At 41.7% G+C, this 15,547-nt stretch overlaps 2 protein-coding genes across 5 annotated transcripts in view; one reads left to right on the forward strand and one right to left on the reverse strand.

The window, feature by feature from the left end:
* The window catches only part of Orc1 (origin recognition complex subunit 1), a 28,987-nt gene extending 14,010 nt beyond the window's left edge, over positions 1 to 14,977 (forward strand). For 3 of the 4 annotated variants that reach the window (XM_031378133.1, XM_031378134.1, XM_031378135.1), the window contains 11 exons: positions 1,695 to 1,799; positions 2,300 to 2,495; positions 4,530 to 4,627; positions 5,130 to 5,231; positions 5,651 to 5,822; positions 6,224 to 6,331; positions 6,858 to 7,007; positions 7,570 to 7,689; positions 12,138 to 12,307; positions 13,371 to 13,458; positions 14,425 to 14,972. In XM_031378133.1, coding sequence (XP_031233993.1) covers positions 1,695 to 1,799; positions 2,300 to 2,495; positions 4,530 to 4,627; positions 5,130 to 5,231; positions 5,651 to 5,822; positions 6,224 to 6,331; positions 6,858 to 7,007; positions 7,570 to 7,689; positions 12,138 to 12,307; positions 13,371 to 13,458; positions 14,425 to 14,619 — 1,504 coding nt within the window. In that variant the 3' untranslated portion in view covers positions 14,620 to 14,972. Of the gene's footprint in view, positions 1 to 1,694; positions 1,800 to 2,299; positions 2,496 to 4,529; positions 4,628 to 5,129; positions 5,232 to 5,650; positions 5,823 to 6,223; positions 6,332 to 6,857; positions 7,008 to 7,569; positions 7,690 to 12,137; positions 12,308 to 13,370; positions 13,459 to 14,424 lie in introns of all 4 variants that reach the window. The other variant, XM_031378136.1, reaches the window with a different exon arrangement.
* The window catches only part of Prpf38a (pre-mRNA processing factor 38A), a 47,237-nt gene that overhangs the window by 28,833 nt on the left and 2,857 nt on the right, over positions 1 to 15,547 (reverse strand). The window lies entirely within an intron of this gene.

The following is a 15,547-nucleotide window of genomic DNA, read 5'->3' on the forward strand; positions in this document are numbered from 1 at the left end:
TTTTGTGTTTCCTCTTGAAGGGCTTCTAGCTGTTTACTTGTGTTCTCCTGTATTTCTTTGAGGGTGCTGTTTATGTCTTTCTTAAAGTCTTGTATCATCATCATGAGAAGTAATTTTATATTTGAATCTTGCTTTTCCGGTGGAATGATGTGCCCAGGACTTGCTATGGTGGGAGAATTGGGTTCTGATGATGCCAAGTGACCTTGGTTTGTGTTGTTTATTTTCTTACGCTTCCCGCTGCGCCCCCCCCCCCCCCCCCCCATCTGGTTATCTCTAGTGCTACCTGCCCTTGCTAAATCTGACTGAAGCCTGTCCTTCCTGTGATCCTGGTTGTGTCAGAACTCCTCAGAGTCAGGCTGTCTCTGTGATTCTGGGATCCTGTGATGCTGGGCTTGTTAGAGCACCTGGGAGTGGAGCTTCCTCTGGGTGTTGTGGGACTGACTGCAGAGCGTGCGCCCAAGGTCTGCTCAGGACACCAGCCCAGAGAGACCGGAAGGAACCAGAGTCACTGGGCTGGCAGAGTTCCTGCGTGCCTGCTGGTCAGGATGTTGGGACAGATGTTGGGTCCTCCTCACCTCTGCTCCTGGACGTGTCAGAGCTCCTGGGAGTGGAGCTTCCTCTTGATATTTGTTTCTGAAACTATACTGCTTCACAGTCCTGGATTTCATTTGTTTATTGTGGCTCTTTGCCACAATTTAATGGTAATTTTGTTTTCAATCAGGTTGGTTTTTGACTTTTGTTTTTTTAACATGGAATCTATTCTTAAATATAAGGCAAGCTTTATATGGCACTCGAGTAGATAATTGTAAGCTTAGATTTTTTTTTTCAAAACATACTTTATTTAGGGTTCCTAAATGCTTTAATCCCCCTTCTAACCCATTGACCACAGGTAGGGCAGAAAGAAGGTTAATAGGAAAAGAGTGTTGTGGACCTATTTAGAAGTAGTTCCTTGGAGCGATTACACTCTTTGTTGTCAGGATACCAGCTGTCCACTTCAATAGCAAACACCAAACACTAAATCAGTAGCAGCAACATGAGTCAGTGGATGTGGCCAAAATCAGCTGGAATACCACAAGAAGTTCTTTGATGAGTTTCTCTCTACAAAGTGAAGACCAGTGAAACCTTACGTGGAGTGGCAATGCAAAAGTGTCCTCTCACTGTTTGTGTGTTCTGTTTATATTCTTTCTAAACATCAGGGGCTCGTTCAAGTATCTGTCTTCAGCAAAACATCATAAGCCCTCTCACAGACAGCTTCCAGAAAAGCATCACATATCACAACTGAGTTGTTAAAGAAATTTCCACTTCAGATATCGTTGTATAATAAAAATTTGCCAGACTACAAATAGCATGATTTTCAGTGTTTCTTAAGTAGAAATTTCTAGCACCTTGCCCCTAATAAGTTGCTCAATACTGAGTGTATTACTGCTAACTTAGAGACTTTGTAAACATGACAAATAAAAAAGGGACACAATCTGTTGGGGGTTAGTCCATTTTGGCCTATTTATAGCAGTGTGATAACTTTGATTTAAATGATGTGCTAAAAAAAATTGGATCTCTTTGATAAGCTTTTTAGCCAAGTTTGATGAACTCTTGCCAAGGTTGGTATAGAAAGAATAGAAGCCAGTAAAACCTGACTATCTCCAGGACATACTATGGATCCTTGGTATACCAAATGCCTTCCTATAACTTTGCAGGAAGGCAAAAGAACCAGAAATTCACAAAGAAGCCATCCATACTTCTCATCGTGTCCATAGAAGGAATTCTCTCTTGACTTTGAAGCGGATTAGGCAACAGCTTTGGTAAGACTGACCAATAAAAAGCAAAACAACCTTGCTCCCTTCTGTGACAGCGTCTTGTCCCTTAATGTTCCTTCTATTTGAATGGCCAGTACATTGATACTCACATTTTCACCTAGCACTTTGTACAAGTGTCATAGTTTGAAAGGGACAAGAAATGTTAGCCTGGCCTTGTGGTTCCTTGGCCTGGTGTTGCCAGCAAGTCTGGGAATGTGGGATGCCTAATAGCATTAATTTTGATTTTGATAGACCTTTTTGAATTTGGACTTCTGAAACTGAGATTTGGGAAGATTAACAGTTGTAATACTTATTTCCTCATGAATATAATAGAGAATATATTTTATTGAGGGATTTGGTGGTAAATGTAATGTCTATATCAGAAATGAAACAAATCCCATATTGCCTGTTGGTGGAATAGACTGTAATGCCTCTGAAGCACACTTTATACAGTTATTAAGGCCTGTACACTAAATAATAGAAAATAATTAGTCTCCATCACTCAGGTTTCTAGATGGTGATAAAAGTGACCAAGAAGAGGAACAGTCCATATCCTCAGCAGAAGTGTCAGACTCCAGTAGTGAGGAGGAAGATGAGTTTATTCCCTCCCTTCCAACAAGAAATTCCCTGGGGCAGTCCAAGACCCGGAGAATGGCCTCTAAGCCATCATTGCGGACCCCCTCCAAGGCACCAAAGAAAACTGTAAGGTTCTTTTGGGTTTCCTTGCCAGTGTCATGTCCCTCTTGTGTGGTAAAGAATGGTAATGCCAAGATCAAACAGGAACAATTGGATTCTTGGCATAGTTAAAAAATAGTCTTTCCCTAAGAGGAGCAGGCCTACTTGAACTTGAGGACTGAAAAAGAGGAGCAGGCCTACTGAACTTGAGAACTCTAAGGTATACTTAAAGATGACCTTTTTACCCTTGTGTGTTGCTATGTAGTCCAGGCTGGTCCCAGACTTCAATTATGTGTTACTGCACGTGGCTAGCTCAAGGTGATTTGGGTTCAAGTTCCCCTTAAGGGCCAGAGTCAAATGGCCAAGAGCCCAGCCTCCTAAGGGAAGTACAGACACTGACATATCCTGGTGTTTGCATTTCCCTTGGAATGCAGAGGTAACTGAAGCCCAGGTTGCACTTCATACAGCTGAGAAACCAGGAGTGCTGTTTCAGTGTGGTAATAACTATGTACTAGCAAAATGCAAGGAAGTTCTTGTGGAACTGTAACAGCATTAAAGATGTTGGAATCTTCTCATACAGAGCTGGGTGTGAGAAAACCAGGGCGAAACACAACAGAACTTTTTAGCATACAGTTAAGAAATGCTTGCTTAGATACTGTTTTCCATTTTTCCAGCTCAAGATGGAGCTGAGGCTGAAATCTAAATAGCCTCTAGGGATGGGAGTCTAGAGGCCACGTTTACTGCAGTATGGGTACAAAAGTTCTCTAGGTCTCACCTGAAAGGAGGAAGGACTTCATGGCTTTTGGGGCATAATTTAAAAGTCTTCTAGACTTCTGGTACTTTCTGGCAGGTGCTGTTTTCTTCCAATAGATAAATGACCTTTTAAACAGAGTCTGTACACTTTGTGCCTGGGGGAAAATTGGAGATATGACTATTACTCCACCCCAGGAGGAAAAATGACAAAGCACTGGTCTGTTCCATAGAGTAACCCTCAAGAAAGAAAGAGTCTATGGAGCTGGGGGAATGGTTCCTTTGTTTTCCCACTGGACCTGAGTTTAATTCCCAGCACTCGATGCCAATTCACAACTGTCTGTAATTCCACTGTTGGCAAACCAAGTGTTCTTTTCTGGTGTCTTTGGACACCAAGCATGCACATGGTGCATGCACATACATACATACAACATACATACATACATACATACAAATCACCCCTGCACATAAAATAAAGTTTTTTGTTTATAAAGAAAGAATAGGAGGCTGGAGAATGGCTCAGCGGGTAAGAGCACTGACTGCCCTTCTGAAGGCCCTGCGTTCAAATCCCAGCAACCGCATGGTGGCTCACAACCATCATAATGAGATCTGATGCCCTCTTCTGGGGTGTCTGAAGACAGCTACAATATATTTACATATAATAAATACATTAACTAATAAAAAAAAGAATAGGCCCATGAGTTAGCGCAATGATGGGGATTTGTAGTAGAAAAATCTGATAAGACTATTGTTTTCTTTGCAAAGTACTAGGTTATAGATTGAAGAATTTCTGAGTCAAAGCTTACCCATATTTTCAAATAAAGAAAAAGATTTCAGGAGTCACACATTACCTTTTTTTCCCCCCACAGAGTAGCTTGAGATACCTATTTTTTTTTTTTCTTTGAAGTATTTAGTGAAAGGCTAGAAATACAATGCAGTAGCAGCACATCTTCTAAGTATATATGAAGCCCTGGGGAGTTTGTTTGTTTGTTGAGACTGTCTAATTGTATATCGTTGCCCTGTGTCTGCTTCCTGGGTTTTGTGTGCTGAATAACCGTTTTTGGCTGAATAATCTATATTTTTTTATCTCTTCAAATTAACCATTTTAATCCCGATTCTATATAAATACTAGGAAAAGGATCATGCTTGGGCTTTGAACATGTTTGATGTGAGAGGGCAGGAATAGGGGATGAATAATTTTTATTTAATGCATGTAGGAGGTGAGACCACCTTTTGTCTTTTACGGATTTAACTTTTGTTCTGTGTAGTTTTGTTTTGTTTTATTACAATTGATATTCTCTTTAAATACAGCCTAAATCTAGAACCCTTCATCACGCCACTCCTCAGATCAGAGACAGAGACTTGGCTGTCCAGGAGCCAGCTAGTGTGCTGGAAGAAGCCCGGCTGAGGTAATGGTGCTCAGGGGTCCTGCTTGGGTAGGTAGGCGTGATGGGGCCTGTTCTTCCTATCAATTGGAGGTTGATTGAGCCAGTGCTATTGTACATGCAGATGGAGGACAGCAGGACGAACACTAAAACCTCTAGCTGATGAATGCACAGGAAGGAGACACCTGGAGTGCTGTTGCCAGCATCTCTGGGATGGGAGGTGTTTCTATAGGTAGTGCCTCTTAGTTTCAGAGCCCTAAGTAAGAAATCTTTTAAAACGCGAAAACCTAGGTCCTGTCAGAGATCAAGATTTTTGGAAAGTAGTTTGAGGTTTGAGTCTACCCAAGTGGTTCTGTTGTAGAAAGGGAAGTTGGGTGGGGCAACATGGAGAAAGATGAGAAGTGAACCATTTCCTTTCATCATATAGCTTCCGTGTAGGAATAATAGAAGGCTCTTTTCTATTCTGTTGGGTAGATGGTGACAGACTTTCAAGACTTTCTGTTCTTCCATCTACCACCAACTGTAGGTTGCATGTTTCTGCTGTGCCTGACTCTCTTCCCTGTCGAGAGCAGGAATTCCAAGACATCTACAGTTTTGTGGAAAGTAAACTTCTTGATGGGACTGGAGGGTGAGTAATGCTGAGTAGACAGGTGATTTTAGTAAGAGCTCTACCTACGCAGGGTGCGTTGGTAAGCAGAACCATTGCTAAGCCTATGAGAGAAGACTTCTGCCTTTTGGAGGCTGTAGCTCAGTTGCTAAGTACAAGGTACTGGGTTTGATCCCCAGCACTACACAAAATGTATATGGTGGTGAGGTAAAAGCAGGAAGATCAGAAGTTCAAAGTCATCTTTGGCTACGTAGTGAGTGTGAGGCTTGCTTGGGCTATGTAGGATTTTTGTCTCAATTTTAAAAGGGGCGGAGGATGAACTTTGGGTAGTTATTTTGTATATATACATATAGCCTTGCCTGTAGAATGAATGTCCTAACAAGTCTAACTGACCAATTTTGGCATGGACCCACCCTATGTCTATTGTTTTCTTGCTCTAGGTGTATGTACATTTCTGGGGTCCCTGGGACAGGGAAGACAGCCACTGTGCATGAGGTCATACGCTGTTTGCAGCAGGCAGCACAAACAAATGATGTTCCTCCCTTTCAATATGTTGAGGTTAATGGGATGAAGCTGACAGAACCCCACCAAGTCTATGTGCAGATTTTACAGGTAGGCTAAGTTGTTTGGGGCTTGAGGGGAAACGGTTCCTTAGAAACACATAGAAAAGGAAAGAATTAATTTTATGTGCACTCCACAAATTTATCCAGAGGTGGCAAGGGTGAGGCAGGCAGAATTTTTAGACTCAAAAGATCTTGGTCTAGGAGGTTAGATACTGATTCACTATGTGCCAACATGGAAGGAGCTCCTAGCTCACAGATGGTGGGGAACATGTCTTGGAATTAGATGTAAACCTTGTTCTTTCATTCACTGTAATATCCCTCTTGGTACAGGGACTAGAGTTAGAGGCAGAGTACAGGAAATGAGTAGCCTCCTCTTTTCACAGACTCCACTTTAAGATCAGGGAGTGGAGTCATTACTATTTACTACAGCAGTTGCTCTCCCTTGTGTAGAAACTGACAGGCCAGAAGGCAACCGCTAATCATGCAGCCAAACTGCTGGCGAAGCAGTTCTGCAGCCAAGGGTCCCAGAAGGAAACCACTGTGCTGCTTGTGGATGAGGTAAGTCCAGGGGTACATGTCTGCCTCACTGCTGGGGAACTGGCAAGCAGCTCAGGGGAGGCAGGACACAGTACATAATGGGGGTCCCCAGTCTGTTTTCTTGGGTGAGAAACTGGAATCTGGGACGATTGCCGTGGTTCCCAGCCTCCTGTGTACCCAGATACTGCTGGGGTACCACTGGGAGTTGGAAACTCAGTTCAAGCTTCCTCTGAGATTCCCTGGAGTCTGAGCCTGTTTGACCTTACCCCGTTCTTCTGTCTGGTGGTACTGTCTACTTGCCCCACTGTGAGGTGCCCCAGGAGGACAAGAGAAGGAACAGCTGCAAAGATTCACTCTCCCAGGAGCAGATAGTGTACAGGCAAAAGTGTTAGCTCCTTCTGTATCAGCTGAAGCCTGTCCATTGATTCCCTTACTGATTAGAAAGTGTGATGTGGACAGGACATGCACTAAGTCAGTAGTGCAGGCTATCTATTCTGTGCCCTGGCTCTGTCTCTGAGTGACATTTTATGTATATTGTCTTTGGCAGCTTGACCTTCTTTGGACTCACAAACAAGATGTAATGTACAACCTCTTTGATTGGCCTACTCACAAAGGAGCCCAGTTGATAGTGTTGACTATTGCCAACACCATGGACCTTCCAGAGAGGATCATGATGAACCGTGTGTCTAGCCGACTGGTGAGTCCAGGGTATTCTGCAAAAATGAAAATATAAAGGACCAGGAAATAGGATTTCTCTATAATTATAATTTTTATGCTGGAATGAAAAACATTGATTGCCCTTTTCTGTAAATACTGTACCTTGGCTTTCTGGTCTCACAAAGTACTGGAAGTTTAATTACTTTTTAAAAATAAAAAGTATTTAAGCCTGCCACCTCTTAGGTACTTAGAATAAAACAGAGAGCCAGACAGATTGTCTCTGCCTTCGTGGGCTTATGGTTTGTTTGTCAGGAAGCACCAGCATCAAACCATGAAGAATATGGTAAAGGGAAGGTGGGAGCTATGCATTTCCTTTAGAGTACCTCTGTCTCTTTGAAAGATTCTAAGAAAATAAAAGTTTATAACATAATATAAAACAGAATAGTTTGTTCTCTGCTGTCCTGCAGGGTATCCAAGTCAACTAGGCAGCAGCTGAAAGGAGAAATGAGAAGAAATTAATATATTGTTATGTAGGGCTTGAGAACCAAGCTTGGGGACCTGCAAGTGATTCCCTCCCTCCAATCTGTCATCTTGACTCTTAGGGTCTCACCAGGATGTCTTTCCAGCCCTATTCTCACAGCCAACTGAGACAGATCTTAGTGTCCCGACTGAAGCATTTAAAGGCCTTCGAGGATGATGCCATCCAGCTGGTAGCCAGGAAGGTATGTCATCTTCAGGAAGCTTCCTTTCTATACCTTCAAGCCATGCAACAAGTCCCTACTGAGCACCCATTGTGTGTCCTGTGCTGTATCCTCTGAGTGAAGAAAACTTTAGGAAGTACCTAAACTATAAAACGTACCAAAGGGTTGTGGAGTGGCACTTGCCTTCAATCCCATGTCTGGTAATTCCAGGATTGAGTTTGAGCCTGTTCTGGTATATATAGGAAGTTCTGGGTCAGCCAGAGCTAAATTGGTGAACTACTGTCTCAAGGGATGGATGAGGGTGGGTGGATAAAAATGAAGAAACAATTATGAAAGACTATTATATGATTCTTTAGAAGGCCACATGGATTATGGGCTTATGTACAAGCTAACCTTAATTGATAAAAGGAACAAACTGTTTTATATAGTTAAAGGGATCCTTTAGATCCATGCTAGCCATGTAGGAAGGACCAAAACCCTGAAATAATGAGGTTCAACCTGAAATATAAGTTCAACCCTTAGAAACTGGGCAGTGTTAAGACTTGTTTATATAGAATGATCTAGTCTATAGACAAGCTTTGTACAGAACTGCTTTGGGTCTTTTCTTGTTCTTGATACCCTCCTTCATTTTGTTTAGGCGTCAGCACAAGCTTTTGAATTCACACTGTTCACCACTAGGGTGCTATTTTTCAGGGTGAGGATGGTGATAATGAGCAAATGTTTACATGACACCTCTGCCCTTACGATGAAGGAACCTAAAGAAAGGGAAGGCCATGATACTCATGTCATTTAGTAGAAGAGTGGCTTTGGTATACTCAAAACATTAAAAATTGCTGGTGAGATGGCTCAGCCATTAACAGTACTGGCTGCTCTTTCAGAGGTCCTGAGTTCAAATCTCAGGAACCACATGGTGTATCTCGTGATCATCTGAAATCTGATGCCCTCTTATGACATGTGGGTGTACATGAAGTAGAGAATTCATACATTAAATAAATCCTAAACTTTTTTTTAAAATTGCTTATAATTCTACTTTACAGAGATGAGTATTTTATTTGCTTTAAAGGCATGTACCATCACATTTGGCTAAAATGACTACTTTTAATGTCTTAGCATATTGTATATATATACTTTATAGTTTTCTTGCTTTATGTGCCATAATTTTGGAAGGAATGGATCCTTTTAGAGATAGTTTGGTGTGGTCCAGTGACAGGTGAGTTTCTGGTTGCTAATTAGTACTGGGAATATAAGAACTCAGAAAGGTCTTTGTAGGCTGAAAAGAATTAAAATTCAAGTGATGTGGATAGGTATGGCAGGGACTTGCCATATATAAGCACTTGGGACATTGAGAGGAGGGTTGCCAGGTCAAGGCCAGCCTGAGCTACATTGGGGATATCCTATTAAAACTAACAAGTAAATGGCAACAAAGCATTCAAGTGTTTTTCAAAGTCAGCTTGGGAAAAAGTGGAGAGTTCCTTGAGAGAACTATAGAAGGAGCAGCAGTAGTTGTTGGCAATGTGCACTGGTTTCATTCACCTGTCTTAGCCCAGGGTTTCCCCCAAATTTTTTCAAAGGCCAGGTTTGATACCACAGGGTAAACTGAGGAGGGCCCAGTGTGGAATGGGTGATTGAGACTTTTCTCTGAGTGAATAAAGCTTGATTGGCTGGGACCAGCACTCCCTGTGAAGGGCAATAAATCATAAACTCTTTGAATTCTTTGTTTGGGGGCCAGCGAGAAGGCAGAGAGAAAAGGGGAGGGGGAATTATACATATGTACATACATATACACACACTTGTTTGTTTTGGTTTGGTTTGGTTTGGTTTTTTTGAGACAGGGTTTCTCTGTGTCGCCTTGGCTATCCTGGAACTCACTCTGTAGACCAGGCTATCCACATACATTAATACACATTTACATGTTGGATGGATGGAGCAAAGCTCTAATAAGCAGGCTCCAACAACTTTATTTTTTTCTCAGCCTTTTTTTCTTTTGAAACTCAGACCTAGCTAACATTTCCCATCTATCTTTTCCCTACAAGGTTAACATAACCGCAAAGCAATAATATTTTGTTATTTGTGGTCTCCCTGCCCTAGAGGCTCCTCAGCTGATTGAGTCCACAAGGGCAGTGGGACTGGAGACCCAAACAGGGGCTTCAGAAACCCTGTGAGATGTATGGTGAATGGCCACACTGGGACCACTTGTTAGGAGGCAGATCAATTTTATAAGCCTTCAATCAGCCTTCAGGCACTCTAACGTTTTAGGGGATGGAGGGTAGGGACATTCAGGATGAGCAAAGGTCATTGGCTTGGGGCTCAGAGTACCTGGAATGCTTCATTAGCATGGGGAAGCATTTCAGGAATCTCAGGTGCTGGCTGAACAAGTTTTGTCAGGAGAAAGGAAATTGATCCTATAAACTAATTGAGGCTTTGTGACATTCCTCTGATAGAGTCAAGTGTGGGGGCTTAGAATTCCCATGAGGTCAGAGAAGGAGAAAATCTACTAATGAGGGAGTCCTCCATTATGAGCTGAGCCTCAGAAGGCTATCCAGCCAATGGTAGACTTCTATCTTACTTAGCAGAGTTTTCCCGCATCATTGAGTAGCAAAATTTAAGCAAGCCAGTCCACAGTAGCAAGTTCTTTCCTATACTTAGCTGATGACAATGAATTTGCCAAGAAACAGATCGTTATCTGTGCATCTTATTTTTGAAGTCTTGTTCAAATTAACTAACTGGCTAATCATCTATTCTCTAGTCTTGTAATAGAATTATTTACTCTTTATTCATAATCCTGTCTTTTTTTCATTGTATACACTGCAACCTATGGCCATATCTCTAGATATGAGAACCAGGAACTCAGACCCAACCCAGAGTGAATGTATTCTTTGATAGAATGAATGTGTTCAAACTTGCCCCAAGCCTATTTTTTTTCCTAGTACTATTATGTGCTCATAATGCATGAAAGCTCACTGTACTCCTTTTCTAACCTATGTAGCCCTCACTAGTCTATAAGTTAATTCTAACTTTATTATCTTTTGGCAAAACAACTTAAACTATTGCATTAAACTTCTTATCAACTACCTTAACTTCCTAAAACTATTTAAATCAAATCAGGAATTCCATAAATTCATTAATTAATCCAAATGGTATTATTTTATGAAAATTCATCTTCATATTGATCTACAGGAAAATTGCCCAACAGAGTGGGGGATCTTCCCATGCCCAGTCAGACAATGCTACATATATGAGGAATATAGCAATGACAAACATGGGGAGGGCATATCAGCCTCAAGATGCAATCCTGTGCCTTTCCATTGGAGTTATGCAAAATAGTAGGCTGTCTCTGGGAAGCTCACTTGCCATTGCAGCTCCTCCTGCATAGTGTCTGGCAAAATTTGACTTCTTTCCCTTCCCAATCTTGATCAGGCCAAATACTGAGGGAGTTTAACCTCCAAATATGCTCTTCCTCTAGTTGCAGGTAACTGCTTCTAAGGACACACAGAATAAGAACCCCTGTGTTTTGTTTGTTTTTGAGACTGGGTCTGGAAGAAGCCTTTGCTACTCTGGAACTCACTATATAGACCAGACTGTCCTTGAATTCATAGATTTACCTGCTTCTTTATCACCATTCCCAGCTACCACACTTCTGATTAGGGCTTTAGATTCCCTAGAAGCTGGGCCTATGGGTGTTTGTGGACCACAGTGTGGGTACTGAGAAAAGAACCAACAAGTTCTCATAATAAGCATCTTTTCCATTTCCTTCTCAAAAATAAACAACAAAATCCCACTTACTTCCTGAATAATAAGACGGGTTTCTACCATTTCCACTGGTGTTATCTATAGAATCATGCATGGGACAGCAGTTTGGGAATGGAGTAATGGTATTCCAGAAATGAATAGTGATTTATTCCAGGCTTTCACAAGGTTCCCAGGCTGTCCTTAACTTTGGCATAAGACCATTCTCGGCAACCTGTAACCTTTAGGACTTCCTGTGCCCACCCAGCTCTGAATGGAGAGTTAGAGTTATTAATTATAGCTTTAGGCCTAGCTTACTCGTGTTCCCAATTAGCTTTTATAACTTATTAGCCTATATATTAATCTGTATTCTGCTATGTGGCTCATTAGTGAACTCTTCTTCAGTTCTGGCCTGCTGCTTCTGCATCTGGCTGGTGAACACCCCACCCCCACCCCATCTCTGCCAGAAGTTCTACCTATTCTCTTCTCCTTTGCTATAGGCTATCAGCTTTTTATTAAACCAATCAGAAGATAAGAGGGGGTGCATCTATAAGATATGATGTAGCCATATGAATAACAATACCAAAGTCTCTCTGCACTGAGCTCTGTTGGCACAGAAATCAGCGTTTGAATAATACAAAGACAATCTTTACACAGTACACAAAGATCACCCCAACCAGAGCCAGTGGTTATTTACCTGAGATGGTAAGTGGACATTAGAAATAAAATGTTCCTTCTTGTAGGTAGCAGCCCTCTCAGGAGATGCCCGGCGCTGCCTGGACATCTGTAGGCGTGCCACAGAGATCTGCGAGCTTTCCCATCTATGTGGTGACTCTCTAAGCCTGGTGACTGTGGCCCACTTAATGGAAGCTATAGATGAAATGTTCTCCTCATCCTATATTACTGCCATCAAGTAAGATATATGCTCTGCTGCCTGCACTTCTGGGAGGATCTAAGGAGAGGTCCCAGGTTAGGGGCTTTAGCAATTGGCTTGTTTCTCAGGTTTAACTCATTCTATCCACATTTAGTTAGCTAGAGAAAGTTCTTAAGGGCAATCGAGAAGGCAAAACAATCAATCCTTGGGTAAAGACTGAATGCTTATAACTTTTACTGGGGCATTTATTGAGTACAAATACAGGTTGGTTTTTTTGTTTTGTTTTGTTTTAAAGGACCTCTGCTCACTTGGGTCAACTCCACTCACTCAGTCCCTGCTTTCTCTGGCCCAAAGATTTACTTATCATTATATATAAGTACACTGTAGCTCATTATGGGTGGTTGTGAGCCACTATGTGGTTGCTGGGATTTGAACTCAGGATCTTCAGAAGAGCAGTCCACTGAGCAGCCCCTTACCCACTGAGCCATCTCGTCAGCCCGGGTTTGGTTTTTCATGCCTTTAATCCCAGCACTTGGGAGGCTAAGGCAGGAGGATTGCCACAAGCTTAAAGACCAGCCCAAGTTACATAGTGATAGTTCTAGGAAAGTCTGAGCTACACAATGAGACTCACAACAAATAGGCAGGAAGATGGTGGTTGAAAACACTTACTGCTCTTTACTGAAGACTCTAATTTAACTCCAGACATTGACATGTCCGCTCACAGCTGCCTGTAACTTCAGTTCTGGGGATCTGGCACCCTTTTCTGTCCTGCATGCACACAAAATAATTTCCTTTTAAAGGATACATGAACAAGAAGCAGTTATGTTTCTTACTGAGACATGCTCTACTCCCAAAATTAATAAATAGGGTTTTTTGTTTTTATTTATTTCCATTCATTCTTTTATTCATTCGTTCATTTATTTTGAGATGCAGGCATAATTTTAGAAGTAGTTCCAGTGTTCTCCCATTTCCAAAGAGCATTTTCTGTGTGAGTTGGATACTCTGTCAGGTGATACAGAAAATGTTCCCTGGTATTTCTCTCCTCCTTGAGGCCAATGGTGCATGCAGCCTCTAGAATTCACATCTCTTGGTTTCCTTTAAGAAACTCTTCTGTCCTGGAACAGAGCTTCCTGAGAGCCATTATTGCAGAATTCCGTCGGTCAGGACTAGAGGAAGCCACGTTTCAACAGGTAATTGGTTAAAAGCTGTTTTTTTCTGATCTTTCTAGATATGGGTGGGTCCAGAGTTCTTAGAACAGGGGAGAAGTTAACAGGGGCTCCAGTTATTCTTTAGTAACTAGAATGTTGGCCTGGTATTCACAATACCACATAAATCAGGCATGGTGGCTTATATAGTCCCAGGACTTTGAGATAGAGGGGGTAGGTTTATAAATTGATTCATCCTTGGCTCGTTACACACTTTGAGACCAGCCTGGAATATATGAGACCTTGTCCTTTAAACTAAGAAAACAACAAAACCCAGGAGTGACCTTTAGTAGTACTATATTCCAGATATTGCTCTGGAAAATTGACATTTTTAATCCTTAAACTCACTGCCTGTGACCACATATAAGTATTTCTCTGACAGTTAAGTCATTCCATACTGATCAGCTGATAAGGTAGGTCCAGTACATCTTGTAACACTGAAGCTTTAAAACATTAAATAGGCATGTGGTGGTTTACACCTGTAATCTCAGCACTTGGGAGATGGGCCAAGATTTTGAGGCCAGAATGGCCTACATACTGAATTAAAGTCCAGTGTAAGCTACACACTTCAAGACTTGCCCTTAAAAGACTAGAAAAGAAAAAGTGATATAACCTGCCTATTGTCACACAGATAAATGATGGAGTGGCAAGGTTCAGATGAGCCGTGATGCTCTTCAGCTTATCTTCCACTACTTGCATTTGTGCAAGGACATCTATTGATGAAGCATTTGGTATCCAAGACATGAATGACTGTTTTGACACTGGGTCTTACTATGTAGCCAAGGCTGTCCTGAGACTCCCAAAGATCTGCTGGCCCCTGTCTCCCAACTGTGTTGGCTTAAGATGAGCATCGCCCATCACACCCCAGGTGCTCAGTTTTTACAAAAGATGATCAGATAAAAGCCCAGGATTATTATTTTTTCTAACCTTTGCTTCACTTTTGCAATCTAGATATACAGTCAGCATGTGGCTCTGTGCAGAATGGAGGGACTGCCATACCCAACCATGTCAGAGACCATGGCTGTGTGCTCTCGTCTGGGTTCTTGCCGCATTCTTCTGGTGGAGCCCAGCAGGAATGACCTCCTCCTTCGAGTGAGACTCAATGTTAGCCAGAATGATGTGCTGTATGCTCTCAAAGAAGAATGAAGGACTATACATACTTCTGCTTTTTCTCAAAGAGCTTTATTTTTCTTCAGAACATGCAATTGTAGCAAAATATACAGGATGGAAATTGTTGTTGTAGATTTGTTATTTTCCATTATTTATTTTGCTTTTCCCAAAGTGTTGGAGAAGTTTATGGTAACATACTATGTATATAAAGATATGTATACAATATACTTGTATCTATGTAAAATAGTTCTGGGAGAATTTGTATGAAATTAGGTATACTGGGTGCCTCTGGGGAAAACCTGGTGTTTGGTCAGGGGTTAGAGGAAAACTTCACTATATGCTATGATTTATTAGATTTTTGAATGACACAAAGTAAAATTGATTTTATAGAAAAGAACTGGTACGGTTTGGGGTGCATCACACTGATAATGCTCCTTGCATGCAGGTGGTACTGGGTTTGTTTCGCAATGATAGATATAAGCCTTTAGCCCTTCATGGGGAACATCATGTAACCTCAGAATTTGGGAGGCTGAAGCAGGACCACCAGGGCTACACAGAGAAACCCTGTCTTGAAACACCCCCCCCCCCAAAAAAAGTGCTCTTAACTGCTGAGCCACCTCTCCACCCCTGTATCAGAATATTGTTATAATGTCCACAATTAACCAAAAGGAAGAGTGAAGATGTCCTTTATAGGAAAAAAGTGAATGATAAACAAAATGAAGCTGTTGAAATGGATCAAAGACATGAGCGTAAAGGCTCAGATGAGGGCTCTTTCAGATGATCTGAATTTAGTTTCTAGAACTGAAGTCGGGTAGCTCACAACTCCAGCTCCAGGTGATTAATACTCATTACCTCCATGGCCACTGCACACACACATACAGACACATAAGTGATGGGTTTTTTGTTTTGGGGTTTTTTTGTTTGTTTGTTTGCTTTTCGAGACAGGGTTTCTCTGAATTAAAAA

This window comes from Mastomys coucha, unplaced genomic scaffold (genome assembly GCF_008632895.1).
Source record: "Mastomys coucha isolate ucsf_1 unplaced genomic scaffold, UCSF_Mcou_1 pScaffold18, whole genome shotgun sequence".
Taxonomy (NCBI): Eukaryota; Metazoa; Chordata; class Mammalia; order Rodentia; family Muridae; genus Mastomys; species Mastomys coucha.